Raw genomic sequence first — 19,971 nt, forward strand, 5'->3', positions numbered from 1 at the left:
TATTTATTGGGTTTTATAGGCAAAATAGTGGACCTACCATTGATCCCGCTGTAAGCAGACTTTTATTTTGTGTAGTCCTCGCCAGTTTCGGGTCCAAAATGGCTGTCAAAGTGTACCAACTTGTCGGAATACCTATTCAGACTTCTTCTGTCCAGGTGAGATGCATGATTTTTGATTAAAAATGAACTTCCAGGGAGCGAGGAAGCAGCAGACCACTCGATGTAAACATAGGGACACACGAAGTGATCAATGTGATGCTATAAATAGTTTGTCTGCGTTAGTGCTTATAATAACAATATGACTATTATTTGTTAATATTCAAGTCGCTAAATGTAAATTGAGTATTGTTGGCAGTTTTAGAATGATTATATATTGGGTTTTATAGGCAAAATAGTGGACCTACCATTGATTCCTTTGTAAGCAGACTTTTATTTCGTGTCGTCCTCGCCAGTTTCGGGTCCAAAATGGCTGTCAAAGTGTACCAACTAGTCCGAATACCTACTCAGACTTCTTCTGTCCAGGTGAGATGCATGATTTATGATTGAGAATAAACTTCCAGGGAGCGAGGAAGCAGCAGACCACTCGATGATGTAAACATAGGGACACATGAAGTAATCAATGCGCCGCTATAAATAGTTTGTCTGCGTTAGCTCTTATAATAACAATATGACTAATACTTATTAATATTCAAGTCGCCAAATGTAAATTGAGTATTGTTGGCGGTTTTAGAATGATTATTTATTGGGTTTTACGGGCAAAATAGTGGACTTACCATTGATCCCGCTGTAAGCAGACTTGTATTTATTTTATTTCATATTTAAAATGCATTCAAAAAAAAATCCATCCGTCATGTCTCTCATAATGATTGTGAAAAATTGGTAAAATTCCACAAAAAGTGCAGTTTGTCCTTAAAAAGAAGATCTGTATCTGTACGAGTAGCTTCTGCAATGCAACTTAAAACACAATTTGGACAATGTGTAATAGTTTTATCTTGGACTCGGACTAGATAAATTCTATTTATCCATTAGATGTCCAAACAAATCAAAGGTTAAACACTTCCTTGGAGTAATGGACTTCTGAGGGTCAACTATAGTCACAACAGTACCAGAAAACAATCACAGTGACTAATATCCACAGGGCTTGTCTGTTCATTTTAACAACACCGCTTTTGTGTTTAACCTCATCGTCAAACCGTAATGGGAACGCATCTATTCCCTTATTTGTATTTCGTTACAAATCCAAGCAGATGATGTGAATGTTCAATGTCCCTTCGATCCGTTTCCAGTGACTCTTCAACGTGTATTATCTGAAGGCAGTTGTTTACTATCTCTCTTACTGTGTACTTTCTGCTATCACTGAGCCTGGATCAGAGCTTGTATTCAATCCATACTGTACATACTGTATGTGGTCGGGAACCTTGTCTGTAAAGTTGATTTACCGCCTGCCACTCTTTCTATCATGTCACTTAATCAGCACGTATGTCATCCGTGTGTAACGTAAAGTGCATTAAGCCGACTCTCCGCTGTCACTGAGTATTCTCTTTCTGACTGGTAGGGCTAGGAAGAAAAAAAAAACGGGTTTGTAGTACAAACCCCAAAAGCAGTGAAGTTGTCACGTTGTGTAAATGGTAAATAAAAACAGAATACAATGATTTGTACATCCTTTTCAACTTATATTCCATTGAATAGACTGCAAAGACAAGATATTTAATGTTCGAACTGGAAAACGTTGTCATTTTTTTGCAAATATTAGCTCATTTGGGATTTGATGCCTGCAACGTGTTTCCAAAATGCTGGCACAAGTGGCAAAAAAGACTGAGAAAGTTGAGGAATGCACAATCAAACACTTATTTGGACCATCCCACAGGTGAACAGGCTAATTGGGAACGGGTGGGTGCCATGATTGGGTATAAAAGCAGCTTCCGTGAAATGCTCAGTCATTCACAAACAAGGATGGGGCGAGGGTCACCACTTTGTTTGAACAACATTTCTAAACCAGCTATTGCAAGGAATTTAGGGATTTCACCATCTACGGTCCGTAATACCATCAAAAGGTTCAGAGAATCTGGAGAAATCACTGCACGTAAGCAATGATATTACAGATCCCTCAGGCAGTACTGCATCAAAAAGCGACATCAGTGTGTAAAGGATATCACCATATGGACTCAGGAACACTTCAGGAAACCTCTTTCAGTAACTACAGTTGGTCGCTACATCTGTAAGTGCAAGTTAAAACTCTACTATGCAAAGTGAAAGCCATTTATCAACAACACCCAGAAACGCCGCCGGCTTCGCTGGGCCTGAGCTCATCTAAGATGGACTGAAGCAAAGTGGAAAAGTGTTCCGTGGTCTGATAAGTCCACATTTCAAATTGTTTTTGGAAACTGTGGACGTTGTGTCCTCCGGACCAAAGAGGAAAAGAGCCATCCGGATTGTTCTAGGCGCAAAGTTGAAAAGCCAGCATCTGTGATGGTATGGGGGTGTATTAGTGCCCAAGACATGGGAAACATACAACCCATCCAAGCAACGTTATCATGGACGCCCCTGCTTATTTCAGCAAGACAATGCCAAGTCATGTGTTACAACAGTGTGGCTTCATAGTAAAAGAGTGCGGGTACTAGACTGGCCTGCCTGTAGTCCAGACCTGTCTCCCATTGAAAATGTGTGGTGCATTATGAAGCCTAAAATAGCACAACGGACTGTTGAACAACTTAAGCTGTACATCAAGCAAGAATGGGAAAGAATTCCACCTGAAAAGCTTCAAAAATGTGTCTCCTCAGTTCCCAAACATTTACTGAGTGTTGTTAAAAGGAAAGGCCATGTAACACAGTGGTAAAAATGCCCCCGTGACAACTTTTTTGCATTGTGTTGCTGTCATTAAATTCTAAGTTAATGATTATTTGCAAAAAAAAAAAGAAGTTTCTCAGTGTGAACGTGAAATATCTTGTCTTTGCAGTCTATTCAATTGAATATAAGTTGAAAAGGATTTGCAAATCATTGTATTCTGTTTTTATTTACGAATTACATAATGTGCCAACTTCACTGGTTTTGGGTTTTGTATTTGAATGTGCAAAAGACACAACCGCCCTTCAGTCAAATCTGTATTGTAACACATTTGGCGCAGGAATAATCCAACTACAGTTCATTTCCCATGTGAAGTATGTGACCTGTGTCTGTGCACTTTCCTGCTCAGTTACTCATTAAGGCTCAGCCAAACAATCTCGTCTGTTTACCGACCTCCGGGCTGCCTTATCGATGATGTCATCATCTGGACAGATGCTGAGGTTTTTGGCAGCACGTTTACACTAAAAATGGGAGCGTCATTCATGTTATAGTCGACCGAGGAAACATAACGCACCTTTTTTATATGACTCCCATGTGACACATTATGATTGGATATTTGTGCAAGCTCTTGGACTTTTTTTTTTATCTTATTTCCTCTCGTGACACCTAAAGTAAGTTTGTGGTAACTTATTAAGAGGATCCTATCGTCCTACATTTATGTCTTTATGATCACACTTTACTGTCTCATGGCTTGAGAGCGATGGATTTTTTTTTCTTTACATAATACTTACTCGCAGCAATGGTGGCTGCAGTGCAGCTGTGCAAATACAAGATTGAACACCTTGACGGGCAGCTTTCTTGGACCGTTTTCTTCCTATACATGCTGATGCTGGACCGGGGGGAAGGAACGCTTCTCGAGAATGTAAGTCATGTTCTTACAAAACCCAAAACTAATGAAGTTGTCACGTTGTGCAAATGGTAAATAACAACAGAATATAATGATTTGCAAATCCTTTTCAACTGCAAAGACAAGATACTTAATGTTCACACTGAGAAACTTCATTTTGTTTTGCAAATAATCATTAACTTAGAATGTAATGGCAGCAACATATTGCAAAAATGTTGTCACAGGGGCATTTTTACCACTGTGTTACATGGCCTTTCCTTTTAACAACAAATTTTGAAGCTTTTCAGGTGGAATTCATTCCCATTCTTGCTTGATGTACAGCTTAAGTTGTTCAACAGTCCGGCGGTCTCTGTTGTGGTATTTTAGGCTTCACAAATTTCCAATGGGAGACAGGTCTGGACTACAGGCAGGCCAGTCTAGTACCCGCACTCTTTTACTACGAAGCCACGCTGTTGTAACACGTGGCTTGGCATTGTCTTGCTGAAATAAGCAGGGGCGTCCATGATAACGTTGCTTGGATGGCAACATATGTTGCTCCAAAACCTGTATGTACCTTTCAGCATTAACGGTGCCTTCACAGATGTGTAAGTTACCCATGTCTTGGGCACTAATACACCCCCATACCATCACAGATGCTGGCTTTTACACTTTGCGCCTATAACAGTCCGGATGGTTCTTTTCCTCTTCACGTCCACAGTTTCCAAAAACAATTTGAAATGTGGACTCGTCAGACCACAGAACCCTTTTCCACTTTGCATCAGTCCATCTTAGATGAGCTCGGGGTGTTGTTGATAAATGGCTTTGGTTTTGCATAGCAGAGTTTTAACTTGCACTTACAGATGTAGCGACAAACTGTAGTTCCTGACGGTGGTTTTTCTCAAGTGTTCCTGAGCCCATGTGGTGATATCCTTTACACACTGATGTCACTTTTTGATGCAGTACCGCCTGATGGATCCAAGGTCACAGGCATTGCATTCTCTTAACCTTTGGTGAAATCCCTAAATTCCTTGCAATAGCTGGTTGAGAAATGTTCTTAAACTGTTCAAAAATTTGCTCACGCATTTGTTGACAAAGTGGGGACCCTCGCCCCATCCTTGTTTGTGAATGACTGAGCATTTCCTGGAATAATAACTGGGATTTATATAGCGCTTTTCTAAGTACCCAAAGTCGCTTTACATGTTAAAAACCCATCATTCATTCACACCTGGTGGTGGTAAGCTACTTTCGTAGCCACAGCTGCCCTGGGGTAGACTGACGGAAGCTGCTTTTATACCCAATCATGGCACCCACCTGTTCCCAATTAGCCCGTTCACCCGTGGGATGTTCCAAATAAGTGTTTGATGAGCATTCCTCAACTTTCTCCCGTCTTTTTTGCCACTTGTGCCGGCTTCTTTTTAAACACGTTGCATGGCATCCATATCCAAATGAGCTAATATTTGCAAAAAAACCCAACAAAGTTTACCAGTCCGAACGTTAAATATCTTGTCTTTGCAGTCTATTCAATTGAATATAAGTTGAACAGGATTTGCAAATCATTGTATTCTGTTTTTATTTACCATTTACACAACGTGACAACTTCACTGCTTTTGGGTTTGTATTTGGTGCAGATTTTACACACAGCTGACTGAACAGTCAACATATTTTGCAACCCTAGAAGTTTAATAATCCTAGCCTTTGCTTCACCTCTCATGATTCATGTCAATCCACATGCTGCAACAGCTCTCCGCTCCCTTCTAACTGCAGCCTAACGACCAGATGTAGAAAATGAACATTTAGAGGGTGATTCTGTCATGTTTTCACCTCATAATTGAGTCATCCTCTCATTGTTGTCACTCTGCGTGATCTAAAAATGAAACCTGACTTCTTTTGAGTGTTTCCTACAGCCAGAGAGCGGCCCCGCCCCTCCCTCTCCCAGGAGCGTGGGCGCGAGGTTGGCTCCCACCCCCAAATAACTTTGCAGCATGTCTAATGTGCCGCAGGCCCCAGGCAGCACAGAAGAAAAAGAAGAACAAGCAAGCGGCTCCGGACCGAAGCGTCCAAGTGGTGGCAAAAAGGCAAAAGAAAGGAGGGGAAAAAGCAGAGGAAACTAAGGTCGTGTTTGAGGGTCTGTGGTCCTTAAGTGGAGAGGACGTCGTGGGAGGACCACAACCACCCTGCAGGTACAACTTTACCACGACTGACTTTAAACACAATTGAGAAGAAAACTGTATTTACCAGTATTACTCAAAGGAAATAATGCTGAGTGTTTATGAAGTTAAAAATAGATGATATGGAGTGCAGGTCGTAGTGCATCACTCTGGTGATCATCTATTATTTGGCACATTATTAGGCAGAAATGTAGGAAATAAGTACAAAAGTACGCTTCATTCACTAACTGTGTTACAAAAAGGTCAGTTATAATAAAACATCATGTTGGATATAGAGAACATACAAACACGAATATTAAAATTTGGTGCATTTGCAAACATCTAAAATGATGCACAAAGCAAACTATAACCTGCTAGCCAAGAATGTACAACAATTCTTCTCAACAAAAGAGGAAAAATATAAACAAAGTAACAAATTAAAAATATGCTTTGACAAAAACAAAGTACAAGTAAAATAATGCTATTTGGTAACAGTAGAAGAGAAAGTCAAACACAAATACAAATAGACGGAGTAAATATTGAAAGGGTAAAAGAAAACAAATTAATTTTTGGGTGTAATAATAATAATAATAATGGTGTAATAATAATAAAATGAATTGGAAACCTCATGTAAAAAATATACAACATAAAGTAACAAGAAACACGTCAATTATGAATAAAGCAAAACATGTTCTGGACCAAAAATCACTTTATGTTCTTTACTAGTGTTACATATCTGATTATTGTGCAGAAATATGGGAAATAAGTACAAAAGTGCACTTCATTCACTAACTGTGTTACAAAAAAGATCAGTTATAATAAAACATCATGTTGGATATAGAGAACATACAAACACACATATTGAAATTGGACAATTTGGTGCATTTGCAAACATCTAAAATGATGCACAAAGCAAACTATAACCCAAGAATGTACAACAATTCTTCTCAACAAAAGAGGAGAAAGATAAACAAATAAAAAGATGATTTGACAAAAACAGACTATCTTTGAATCTCAGTAAAAGTAAAATAATGCTATTTGGTAACAGTACACAAGAAAGTCAAACACAAATACAAATAGACGAAGTAGACATTGAAAGGGTAAAATAAATACATTTTTTGGGTGTAATAATAGATTAAAAAATGAACTGGAAGTCTCATGTAAAAAATATACAACATAAAGTAGCAAGAAACATGTCAATAATGAATAAAGCAAAACGTGTTCTAGACCAAAAATCACTTTATGTTCTTTACTAGTGTTACATATCTGATTATTGTGCAGAAATATGGGAAATAAGTACAAAAGTGCACTTCATTCACTAACTGTGTTACAAAAAAGATCAGTTATAATAAAACATCATGTTGGATATAGAGAACATACAAACACACATATTGAAATTGAACGATTTGGTGCATTTGCAAACATCTAAAATGATGCACAAAGCAAACTATAACCTGCTAGCCAAGAATGTACAACAATTCTTCTCAACTAAAGAGGAGAAATATAAACAAATTACAAAAAACAGACTCTTTGAATCTCAGTAAAAGTAAAATAATGCTATTTGGTAACAGTACACAAGAAAGTCAAACACAAATACAAATAGACGAAGTAGACATTGAAAGGGTAAAATAAATACATTTTTTGGGTGTAATAATAGATTAAAAAATGAACTAAAAGTCTCATGTAAAAAACATACAACATAAAGTAGCAAGAAACACGTCAATAATGAATAAAGCAAAACGTTCTAGACCAAAAATCACTTTATGTTCTTTACTAGTGTTACATATCTAAATATTGTGCAGAAATATGGGAAATAAGTACAAAAGTGCACTTCATTCACTAACTGTGTTACAAAAAAGATCAGTTATGATAAAACATCATGTTGGATATAGAGAACATACAAACACACATATTGAAATTGAACAATTTGGTGCATTTGCAAACATCTAAAATGATGCACAAAGCAAACTATAACCTGCTAGCCAAGAATGTACAACAATTCTTCTCAACTAAAGAGGAGAAATATAAACAAATTACAAAAAACAGACTCTTTGAATCTCAGTAAAAGTAAAATAATGCTATTTGGTAACAGTCGAAGGGAAAGTCAAACGTAAATACAAATAGACGGAGAAGACATTGAAAGGGTAAAAGAAAACACATTTTTGGGTGTGATAGTAGATGATAACATGAACAGGAAGTCTCATGTAAAAAATATACAAAATAAAGTAACAAGAAACATGTCAATAATGAATAAAGCAAAACGTTCTGGACCAAAAATCACTTTATGTTCTTTACTAGTGTTACATATCTGATTATTGTGCAGAAATATGGGAAATAAGTACAAAAGTGCACTTCCTTCACTAACTGTGTTACAAAAAAGATCAGTTATAATAAAACATCATGTTGGATATAGAGAACATACAAACACACATATTGAAATTGAACAATTTGGTGCATTTGCAAACATCTAAAATGATGCACAAAGCAAACTATAACCCAAGAATGTACAACAATTCTTCTCAACAAAAGAGGAGAAATATAAACAAATAAAAAGATGATTTGACAAAAACAGACTATCTTTGAATCTCAGTAAAAGTAAAATAATGCTATTTGGTGACAGTAGAAGAGAAAGTCAAACACAAATACAAATAGACGAAGTAGACATTGAAAGGGTAAAATAAATACATTTTTTGGGTGTAATAATAGATTATAAAATGAACTGGAAGTCTCATGTAAAAAATATACAACATAAAGTAGCAAGAAACACGTCAATAATGAATAAAGCAAAACATGTTCTAGACCAAAAATCACTTTATGTTCTTTACTAGTGTTACATATCTGATTATTGTGCAGAAATATGGGAAATAAGTACAAAAGTGCACTTCATTCACTAACTGTGTTACAAAAAAGATCAGTTATAATAAAACATCATGTTGGATATAGAGAACATACAAACACACATATTGAAATTGAACCATTTGGTGCATTTGCAAACATCTAAAACAGGGGTGTCCAAAACTTTTTCCACTGAGGGCCCCACACTGAAAAATCAAAGCAAGCGGGGGCCATTTTGGTATATTTTTATTTTAAAAACCAATACAATATATGTATAAAAAATATACATTTAGGCCTCCACTCAGGCTTGATCCCGGGGACCCCAAAGGGTTTGGGGCCAAAAAATATTTAAAATGTGTCATTATTCAGTATTATTATCTCTAGATCAACATTGCCCGACATGTCCAAAACGCCCCCAGCAAAGTCACACTGTGAGTGGGGGAGAAAAGTTGGGAAAGTAGGCAAAAGTCCCCAAAATGATGAAATATCACACCCAGGTTCGAGTCCCACAAGCCCCGCCACGTTCCACCTGAGTGCGGGGGTGCCTGTTATGTCCAAAACGCCCCCAGTAAAGTTACACTGTGAGTGGGGGAGAAAAGTTGGGAAAGTAGGCAAAAGTCCCCAAAATGATGAAATATCACACCCTGGTTCGAGTCCCACAAGCCCCGCCACGTTCCACCCGAGTGCGGGGATGCCTGTTATGTCCAAAACGCCCCCAGTAAAGTCACACTGTGAGTGGGGGAGAAAAGTTGGGAAAGTAGGCAAAAGTCCCTAGGTCTATCTGTCAATATAACGTTTTTAAAGATTTAAGTCGTATGCTCTTTTTGTCAAAGAAAACCCTGTTTTTTATGGAAAAAAAACACAAAATATGCAATATTTTCACCCAATAAAATTTTTAAGAGGACTATCTCAGTTTATATAATAATTGGAGCCTTAAAACGTTCAATAGCTCATAACACCATTAATTTTAATTCATTATTATTTTTTGAGCAATGACACTTAACAAATCACACAAAAATTATTGGGGAACCAAAAGGGTCCTACTCATTAAAGTGTTAAAAAATAAATTATACATTTTTTTTACTGTTTACTTTTAGCACAATAATCTCGAGATCAACTTTAGATCTATCCGTCAATTATACGTTGTATTGTTGTTTATGTTTTTTGTTCGTTTTAGGCCCTTTTAAAAAAAAAAAAAAAAAAAAAAGCTAATTTTTTTATATGGCAAACACAAAATATGCAACATTTTCCCCCAAAAATATCTCAAAGTGCAATATTTAATGTGACGTAATTGGAGCCTTGGATAGGTCAATAATTCATAATAACATTGATTTTGATTCATTATTATTTTTTAAAGAAAGAAACAGCCTGCATGGCAGCTTTGTGTTATTAGAGTAAACATTGCAACATTTTCTTGTTACATTTCACCTGTTTGCTCTTTCATACCACTTTTTATGTTTTTAATTTTTTAAATTGTATTTTAAAATGGGCCGTGGGGCCATTAAAAAAGGACCTGCGGGCCGCAAATGGCCCCCGGGCCGCACTTTGGACATCCCTGATCTAAAATGATGCACAAAGCAAACTATAACCCAAGAATGTACAACAATTCTCCTCAACAAAAGAGGAGAAATATAAACAAAGTAACAAAGTAAAAAGATGGTTATTTATGATTATTTATGTGTTTAATATTTGTTTACTTACTATGGTATATTGTTTATTTATTATTTACGTTAGGTCGGGAAATAACACAGAGGCTATTTCATCCCCACAAGCCCGTTTCGCAGGTTTCCCTGCTCTTCAGGGGACTTTTATGAAATTTCACAGGTTTCCCTGCTCTTTTTATGAAGTCCCCTGAAGAGCAGGGGAACCTATGAAATTGTATATTTTTTAAATCCCCTGAAGAGCAGGGAATCTTGTGAAACAGGCTTGTAGGGATGAAATAACCTCTGTGTTTTTTCCTGACCTAACGTATATTCCGCTCTACCCCGGTATTGAGCACTCTATAACCGATAAACCACAGTAACCTCAATTATATATATATATATATATATATATATATATATATATATATATATATATATATATATATATATATATATATATATATATATATATATATATATACATATGTATATATATATATATATATATATATATATATATATATATATATATATATATATATATATATATACACACACACACACATACAATTGCAATGGTATGAAAGGGGATAGGATTAAATAAGCTCGGCTTCTTCCTACTCCTTTTCGGTCATGCTGTAATGAAACAATTGGAAATATGTGCTGCATTACATTGTATCGTATGCATGTTCCACATAAACTGAAACTGAAACTGAACTGGACAGTCTAAGGATGTCTAGTAGGTCACATTATTAGGGACAGTCTAAGGATGTCTAGTAGGTCACATTATTAGGGACAGTCTAAGGATGTCTAGTAGGTCACATTATTAGGGACAGTCTAAGGATGTCTAGTAGGTCACATTATTAGGGACAGTCTAAGGATGTCTAGTAGGTCACATTATTAGGGACAGTCTAAGGATGTCTAGTAGGTCACATTATTAGGGACAGTCTAAGGATGTCTAGTAGGTCACATTATTAGGCACAGTGTAAGGATGTCTAGTAGGTCACATTATTAGGCACAGTCTAAGGATGTCTAGTAGGTCACATTATTAGGGACAGTCTAAGGATGTCTAGTAGGTCACATTATTAGGGACAGTCTAAGGATGTCTAGTAGGTCACATTATTAGGGACAGTCTAAGGATGTCTAGTAGGTCACATTATTAGGGACAGTCTAAGGATGTCTAATAGGTCACATTATTAGGCACAGTCTAAGAATGTCTAGTAGGTCACATTATTAGGGACAGTCTAAGGATGTCTAGTAGGTCACATTATTAGGGACAGTCTAAGAATGTCTAGTAGGTCACATTATTAGGCACAGTCTAAGGATGTCTAGTAGGTCACATTATTAGGCACAGTTTAAGGATGTCTAGTAGGTCACATTATTAGGCACAGTCTAAGGATGTCTAGTAGGTCACATTATTAGGGACAGTCTAAGGATGTCTAGTAGGTCACATTATTAGGGACAGTCTAAGGATGTCTAATAGGTCACATTATTAGGCACAGTCTAATAATGTCTAGTAGGTCACATTATTAGGGACAGTCTAAGGATGTCTAGTAGGTCACATTATTAGGGACAGTCTAAGGATGTCTAGTAGGTCACATTATTGGGCACAGTTTAAGGATGTCTAGTAGGTCACATTATTAGGGACACGGTATAAGGATGTCTAATAGGTCACATTATTAGGGACAGTCTAAGGATGTCTAATAGGTCACATTATTAGGGACAGTCTAAGGATGTCTAATAGGTCACATTATTAGGGACAGTCTAAGGATGTCTAGTAGGTCACATTATTAAGGACAGTCTAAGGATGTCTAGTAGGTCACATTATTAGGGACAGTCTAAGGATGTCTAGTAGGTCACATTATTAGGGACAGTCTAAGGATGTCTAATAGGTCACATTATTAGGCACAGTCTAAGGATGTCTAGTAGGTCACATTATTAGGGACAATCTAAGAATGTCTAGTAGGTCACATTATTAGGGACAGTCTAAGGATGTGTAGTAGGTCACATTATTAGGGACAGTCTAAGGATGTCTAGTAGGTCACATTATTAGGGACAGTCTAAGGATGTCTAGTAGGTCACATTATTAGGGACAGTCTAAGGATGTCTAGTAGGTCACATTATTAGGGACAATCTAAGAATGTCTAGTAGGTCACATTATTAGGGACAGTCTAAGAATGTCTAGTAGGTCACATTATTAGGGACAGTCTAAGGATGTCTAGTAGGTCACATTATTAGGGACAGTCTAAGGATGTCTAGTAGGTCACATTATTAGGCACAGTCTAAGGATGTCTAGTAGGTCACATTATTAGGGATAGTCTAAGGATGTCTAGTAGGTCACATTATTAGGCACAGTCTAAGGATGTCTAGTAGGTCACATTATTAGGGACAGTCTAAGGATGTCTAATAGGTCACATTATTAGGCACAGTCTAAGGATGTCTAGTAGGTCACATTATTAGGGACAGTCTAAGGATGTCTAGTAGGTCACATTATTAGGGACAGTCTAAGGATGTCTAATAGGTCACATTATTAGGCACAGTCTAAGGATGTCTAGTAGGTCACATTATTAGGGACAGTCTAAGGATGTCCAGTAGGTCACATTATTAGGGACAGTCTAAGGATGTCTAATAGGTCACATTATTAGGCACAGTCTAAGGATGTCTAATAGAATCATGTAACATTTGAGAAGATGGATCAACTCGTGTTTCAGAGAAGCGCTGACATGACAAAGTTGATAATTTTGCAGCGCTGCATCATACACAGCAAAATTTGAGCCCTACGCAGAGTTTTATTCCATTTTTAAACAAACTTGACGAATATTTTGTACTAAAAGTAAAGGAAACAAAATGTTCAGTATGTTTGTGTGTGTGTGCAAAACAACAAATTCAACATACTGTATAAGGTGCCCTTAAAAAAAATGTTTCCTCAAAACTCGACAGTGCACCTTATAACCCGGTGCACCAAATGCAAGGAATCATTCTGGTTTTGCTTACCGACTTAGAAGCTATTTTATTTGGTACATTGTGAAATGATAAGTGTGACCAGTAGATGGCAGTCACACATAAGAGATATGTGCAGACTGCAATATGATGGCAATATGACTCAAGTAAACAACACCAACATTTTATATGTTCCATTGAAAATATAGAACATTACACACGGCGCTCAAAAATCTATCAAAATGTTTTAGTAGGACTTTGGTAAGCTATGACGCCACACCGCTTGATGGATTGTACTGTGCTTCAACATAGGAGTATTATTATGGTGTGTGTATAAGGTAAGACATATTATCTGGCGTTTCGTTTCACAATATTATGCAAAAACAAGTTTTTTACCTTCTGGTACTGCTGATCTGTATTTGGGATCTGCATATATCCTGAAAATTTGTGCAAGTCCGCCTTTAGTCCGTGCGGACGCCGTAGTCGATAAACTTCTTCTTTTTCGCTATTTTCTTGTTATGGGACATTCATCCTCCGCTGTTGCCATTTGTAATATAAAGTAATGTAGAGTTCTTACTTATATCTGTCAGTAAACTCACCATGAAAGCCCTAAAACATACCGGTGTAGTGAGTTTACATTATTCACTCAAAGAACTTTAGCTATTAGAGAGTTCCGGTTGGACGGTTTTTAACGGTTTTAGACCACAAGGAAGTCTTTTATATATTAAGAAGAAAAAAAAAAAAAGACTCCTTAAATGCGCCTTATAATCCGGTGTACCTTTTAGTGCGCCTTATAATCCGGTGCGCCCTATGGTCCGGAAAATACAGTACATTTTTAATCAAACTTGATGGATATTTTTTACTAAAATTTTTTGAAAAAAAATTGTTCAGTATTTTTTTGTGTTGGTGCAAAACATACAATTCAACATAATCAAAACATAAATCTGCAGCCGAGATTCAATTCCAGTGAAAATGATGACCAAGCCACCACCAACAATGAATAAAGCCGGGGGGGACATTTGCCATTATATTGTTATTAGTGACAGAGCAGGAAGGGGCTAGGAATACGTTTGACGGTAAATATTTCATACGAACCGCCCTGTCGTTCATGAATCGAAACTTACATGATTTAGTTCACACAAAACTCATACACTGCAAGTTATTATGTAACTTTTTGTTTCCGGAAATTTCCCTAGTTTTAAAAACTTTTCACCTATTTTCAGTCATTGATTATACGTCATGATCTTCATTTTAGTGTTAATAATTATATTTTTAAAAATGTTAAAATTGAGAAAATAACTGTTCAAATAAGATATTTGAGTTTTCCCCACATAAAAAATGTTTAAAGGTTCTTCAACATCCGAAGGATGCTTCAATTAAAAAAATTGTAAGTTGAATAATGCTTGTTTTCAGAATAAAATACGTCTTAATTTAGGATGCCTTACCTAACTGCACGGACAGATACTTTCACAAGTTTATAGTATTTTTTAAAATTTTATATATTTTATCAGCTCTTTTTTGCAGTGATCATACTGTTTCTAATCTGTTGGCCCTCTCATGTAGCTAATTTAAAAAATCTACTTGAACGTGACCAATGCTATGTTTTGTGCTTGCATCAGCACAAAACATATCCTAGATAGGTGAGGGCGCCCCCTCATGTTCTGTTTTAGACTACACTATATCCTCTTATAGATGTACCTCAAAAACAAACTATGTATTGTGTGTCCACCTCAGAGCTCGCTCTTCCCCGGATGGTGACCTCCTCGTCTCCTGCCTCGGATGCTGGACCCCAGTGGTCGTCATGGAAACGCTCCCCTTGGCCTCGTCCAACCAGTCGACGGCCTCCATCCCCATCTTCAACGCCAGCTGCCGCTTTGACGAGGAGTTCAAATACATCCTCCTCCCCGTCTCCTACGGCCTGGTGTTCGTGCTGGGCTTCCTCCTCAACGCCACCGCCTTGTGGACCTTCGCCAAGATGCGCCCGTGGAACCCCAGCGTGGTCTTCATGTTCCACCTGGCGCTCACCGACTTCCTGTACGTGCTGTCGTTGCCCACGCTCATCTACTACTACGCCAACCGCAGCCACTGGCCCTTCGGCGTGGCGGCGTGCAAAATAGTGCGCTTCCTCTTCTACGCCAACCTGTACTGCAGCATCCTGCTGCTCACCTGCATCAGCGCGCACCGCTACCTGGGCATCTGCCACCCCATCAAGGCGCTCACCTTGGTCAAGTCGCGCCATGCTCATATGGCGTGCGGCGCCGTGTGGGCCGTGGTGGCCGTCTGCCTGGTGCCCAACCTTGTCTTCGTCACCACCTCCCGGCGGGACAACGACACCATCTGCCACGACACCACCAGCCAGGACTCCTTCGAGGAGTACGTGGACTACAGCTCCGTCGTCATGGCGCTGCTCTTCGGCGTCCCCTTCCTGGTCATCGTGGCATGCTACTGCCTGATGGCACGGGCCTTGTGCCGACCCAGACAGGGTCTGGCGGGCGCCGCCTCCCGCCAGAAATCCATCAAGCTCATCATCGTGGTCTTGGTGGTGTTCGCCGTCAGCTTTGTCCCCTTCCACATCACGCGCACCCTCTACTACACCGCCCGGGTTCTAGACCTGGACTGCAGAGTCCTCAACATTGTCAACTTCACCTACAAGATCACCCGGCCGCTCGCCAGCGTCAACAGCTGCATCGACCCCGTTCTGTACCTCCTGGCCGGCGACCACTACCGCTCCAAGCTGGTCTACGCCCTGACGGGACGGAGGCAGGCCACCAGGAGTCAAGCGCCCTCTGAGGCTCCGCCCAACAGGAAGTCAAACCTGGCTCTGGTCTACAAGAACCTGAACAGCAGTAGCCCAAAATAGACAGAATATCAAACTAAACATTAAGCTGGTCTACACCCTGACGAGAAGGAGGCAGGCCACCAGGAGTCAAGCGCCCTCTGAGGCTTCGCCCAATAGGAACTCAAACGCGGCTCTGGTCTACAAGAACCTGAACAGCAATAGCCCAAAGATAGACAGAGGAATCTCAAACTAAACACTAAGCTGGTCTACACCCTGATGGGACAGAGGCAGGCCACCAGGAGCCAAGCGCCCTCTGAGGCTCCGCCAAACAGGAACTCAAACCTGGCTCTGGTCTACAAGAACCTAAACAGCCGTAGCCCAAAGATAGACAGAGGAATCTCAAACTAAACATTAAGCTGGTCTACGCCCTGACGGGAAGGAGGCAGGCCGCCAGGAGTCAAGCGCCCTCTGAGGCTCCGCCCAATAGGAACTCAAACGCGGCTCTGGTCTACAAGAACCTGAACAGCAATAGCCCAAAGATAGACAGAGGAATCTCAAACTAAACACTAAGCTGGTCTACACCCTGATGGGACAGAGGCAGGCCACCAGGAGTCAAGCGCCCTCTGAGGCCCCGCCAAACAGGAACTCAAACCTGGCTCTGGTCTACAAGAACCTAAACAGCCGTAGCCCAAAGATAGACAGAGGAATCTCAAACTAAACATTAAGCTGGTCTACGCCCTGACGGGAAGGAGGCAGGCCGCCAGGAGTCAAGCGCCCTCTGAGGCTCCGCCCAACAGGAACTCAAACCTGGCTCTGGTCTACAAGAACCTGAACAGCAGCAGCCCAAAGATAGACCGAGGAATCTCAAACTAAACACTAAGCTGGTCTACGCCCTGATGGGACAGAGGCAGGCCACCAGGAGTCAAGCGCCCTCTGAGGCTCCGCCCAACAGGAACTCAAACCTGGCTCTGGTCTTCAAGAACCTGAAGAGCCGTAGCCCAAAGATAGACAGAGGAATCTCAAACTAAACATTAAGCTGGTCTACGCCCTGACGGGAAGGAGGCAGGCCGCCAGGAGTCAAGCGCCCTCTGAGGCTCCGCCCAACAGGAACTCAAACCTGGCTCTAGTCTACAAGAACCTGAACAGCAGCAGCCCAAAGATAGACCGAGGAATCTCAAACTAAACATTAAGCTGGTCTACGCCCTGACGGGAAGGAGGCAGGCCACCAGGAGGTGCCCTCGGAGGCTCCGCCCAACAGGAACTCAAAACTGGCTCTGGTCTACAAGAACCTGAACAGCAGCAGCCCAAAGATAGACCGAGGAATCTCAAACTAAACACTAAGCTGGTCTACGCCCTGATGGGACAGAGGCAGGCCACCAGGAGTCAAGCGCCCTCTGAGGCTCCGCCCAACAGGAACTCAAACCTGGCTCTGGTCTACAAGAACCTGAAGAGCCGTAGCCCAAAGATAGACCGAGGAATCTCAAACTAAACATTAAGCTGGTCTACGCCCTGACGGGAAGGAGGCAGGCCACCAGGAGTCAAGTGCCCTCTGAGGCTCCTCCAACAGGAACTCAAACCTGGCTCTGGTCTACAAGAACCTGAACAGTAGTAGCCCAAAGATAGACCGAGGAATCTCAAACTAAACACTAAGCTGGTCTACACCCTGATGGGACAGAGGCAGGCCACCAGGAGTCAAGCGCCCTCTGAGGCTCCGCCAAACAGGAACTCAAACCTGGCTCTGGTCTACAAGAACCTAAACAGCCGTAGCCCAAAGATAGACAGAGGAATCTCAAACTAAACATTAAGCTGGTCTACGCCCTGACGGGAAGGAGGCAGGCCACCAGGAGTCAAGCGCCCTCTGAGGCTCCGCCCAACAGGAACTCAAACCTGGCTCTGGTCTACAAGAACCTGAACAGCAGCAGCCCAAAGATAGACAGAGGAATCTCAAACTAAACATTAAGCTGGTCTACGCCCTGACGGGAAGGAGGCAGGCCACCAGGAGTCAAGTGCCCTGTGAGGCTCCGCCCAACAGGAACTCAAACCTGGCTCTGGTCTACAAGAACCTGAACAGTAGTAGCCCAAAGATAGACCGAAGAATCTCAAACTAAACATTAAGCTGGTCTGCGCCCTGACGGGAAGGAGGCAGGCCACCAGGAGTCAAGTGCCCTGTGAGGCTCCGCCCAACAGGAACTCAAAACTGGCTCTGGTCTACAAGAACCTGAACAGCAGCAGCCCAAAGATAGACCGAGGAATCTCAAACTAAACATTAAGCTGGTCTGCGCCCTGACGGGAAGGAGGCAGGCCACCAGGAGTCAAGTGCCCTGTGAGGCTCCGCCCAAAAGGAACTCAAACCTGGCTCTGGTCTACAAGAACCTGAACAGTAGTAGCCCAAAGATTACCGAAGAATCTCAAACTAAACATTAAGCTGGTATACGCCCTGACGGGAAGGAGGCAGGCCACCAGGAGTCAAGTGCCCTCTGAGGCTCCTCCAACAGGAACTCAAACCTGGCTCTGGTCTACAAGAACCTGAACAGTAGTAGCCCAAAGATAGACCGGGGAATCTCAAACTAAACATTAAGCTGGTCTACGCCCTAACGGGAAGGAGGCAGGCCGCCAGGAGTCAAGCGCCCTCTGAGGCTCCGCCCAACAGGAACTCAAACCTGGCTCTGGTCTACAAGAACCTGAACAGCAGCAGCCCAAAGTTGGACCAAGGAATCTCAAGCTAAACTCTAAGCTGGTCTACGCCCTGACAGGACTGAGGCAGGCCACCGGGAGTCAAGCGCCCTCTGAGGCTCCGCCCAACAGGAACTCAAACCTGGCTCTGGTCTACAAGTACCTGAACAGCAGCAGCCCAAAGATAGACCGAGGAATCTCAAACTAAATACCAAGCAGATTTTGGTATTTGCACTGACTACTCATGCAAGTCTTGTGACCTTGTTAGAGACACTGGCTGCCCATTTAGATACACTGGTGTCCAAAGTCTTTGGCCTTATCTACACTGCAGGTCAATTCCCCTTTTTTTTGTCCCTTATACTGCGACCATTACCGGATTTTTTCATGTCCATTCCAAATGTTTGTATCCGACCCAGGTATGTGGAAATAAATCGGATACATATATAATGCGTCCTGGATGTGAACGCTCCCGCGCTCAGATCGCATTCATCTGAACAGAACGCAGGGCTCGAACAGATGCTGGATTTTCTACTTTGCACCTATAACAATCAGGATGGTTCTTTTCCTTCTTGGTCCGGATGACATGACGTCCACATTTTCCAAAAACAATTTGAAATGTGGACTCGTCAGACCACATAACACTTTTCCACTTTGCATCAGTCCATCTTAGATGAGCTCGGGCCCAGCGAAGCCAGCGGCGTTTCTGGGTGTTGTTAATAAATGGCTTTCACTTTGCATAGTAGAGTTTTAACTTGCACTTACAGATGTAGCGACCAACTATAGTTACTGACAGTGGTTTTCTGAAGTGTTCCTGAGCCCATGTGGTGATATCCTTTACACACTGATATCGCTTTTTGATGCAATACTGCCTGAGGGATCGAAGGTCCGTAATATCATTGCTTACATGCAGTGATTTCCCCAGATTCTGTGAACCTTTTGATGATTTTACGGACCGTAGATGGTGATATCCCTAAATTCCTTGCAATAGCTGGTTGAGAAATGTTGTTCTTAAACTGTTGGACAATTTGCTCAGGCATTTGTTGACAAAGTGGTGACCCTCGCCCCATCCTTGTTTGTGAATGACTGAGCATTTCATGGAAGCTGATTTTATACCCAATCATGGCACCCACCTGTTCCCAATTAGCCTGTTCACCTGTGGGATGTTCCAAATAAGTGTTTGATGAGCACTCCTCAACTTTCTCAGTCTTTTTTGCCACTTTTGCCAGGTTTTTTGAAACATGTTGCAGGCATCAAATTCAAAATGAGCTAATATTTGCAAAAAATA

The 19,971-nt window shown here is 40.9% G+C and overlaps 1 protein-coding gene across 1 annotated transcript; it reads left to right on the forward strand.

Moving 5' to 3' along the window:
* Window positions 1–3,072: 3,072 nt before the first annotated feature.
* Window positions 3,073–19,915, forward strand: p2ry4 (pyrimidinergic receptor P2Y4). Its single transcript, XM_062044312.1, has 3 exons — window positions 3,073–3,705; window positions 5,670–5,849; window positions 14,969–19,915. Coding segments are annotated over exons 1-3 (1,308 nt in total). The 5' UTR covers window positions 3,073–3,703; the 3' UTR covers window positions 16,095–19,915.
* The last annotated feature ends 56 nt before the right edge of the window (window positions 19,916–19,971 follow it).

Source organism: Entelurus aequoreus, linkage group LG04, assembly GCF_033978785.1.
Source record: "Entelurus aequoreus isolate RoL-2023_Sb linkage group LG04, RoL_Eaeq_v1.1, whole genome shotgun sequence".
Classification (NCBI taxonomy): Eukaryota; Metazoa; Chordata; class Actinopteri; order Syngnathiformes; family Syngnathidae; genus Entelurus; species Entelurus aequoreus.

Bases quoted from the DNA above. Each gene is read 5' to 3' on its own strand.
- p2ry4 (XM_062044312.1), top strand. The intron at 5,850-14,968 runs GTACAACTTTAC...TGTCCACCTCAG, and splicing joins GGACCACAACCACCCTGCAG to AGCTCGCTCTTCCCCGGATG.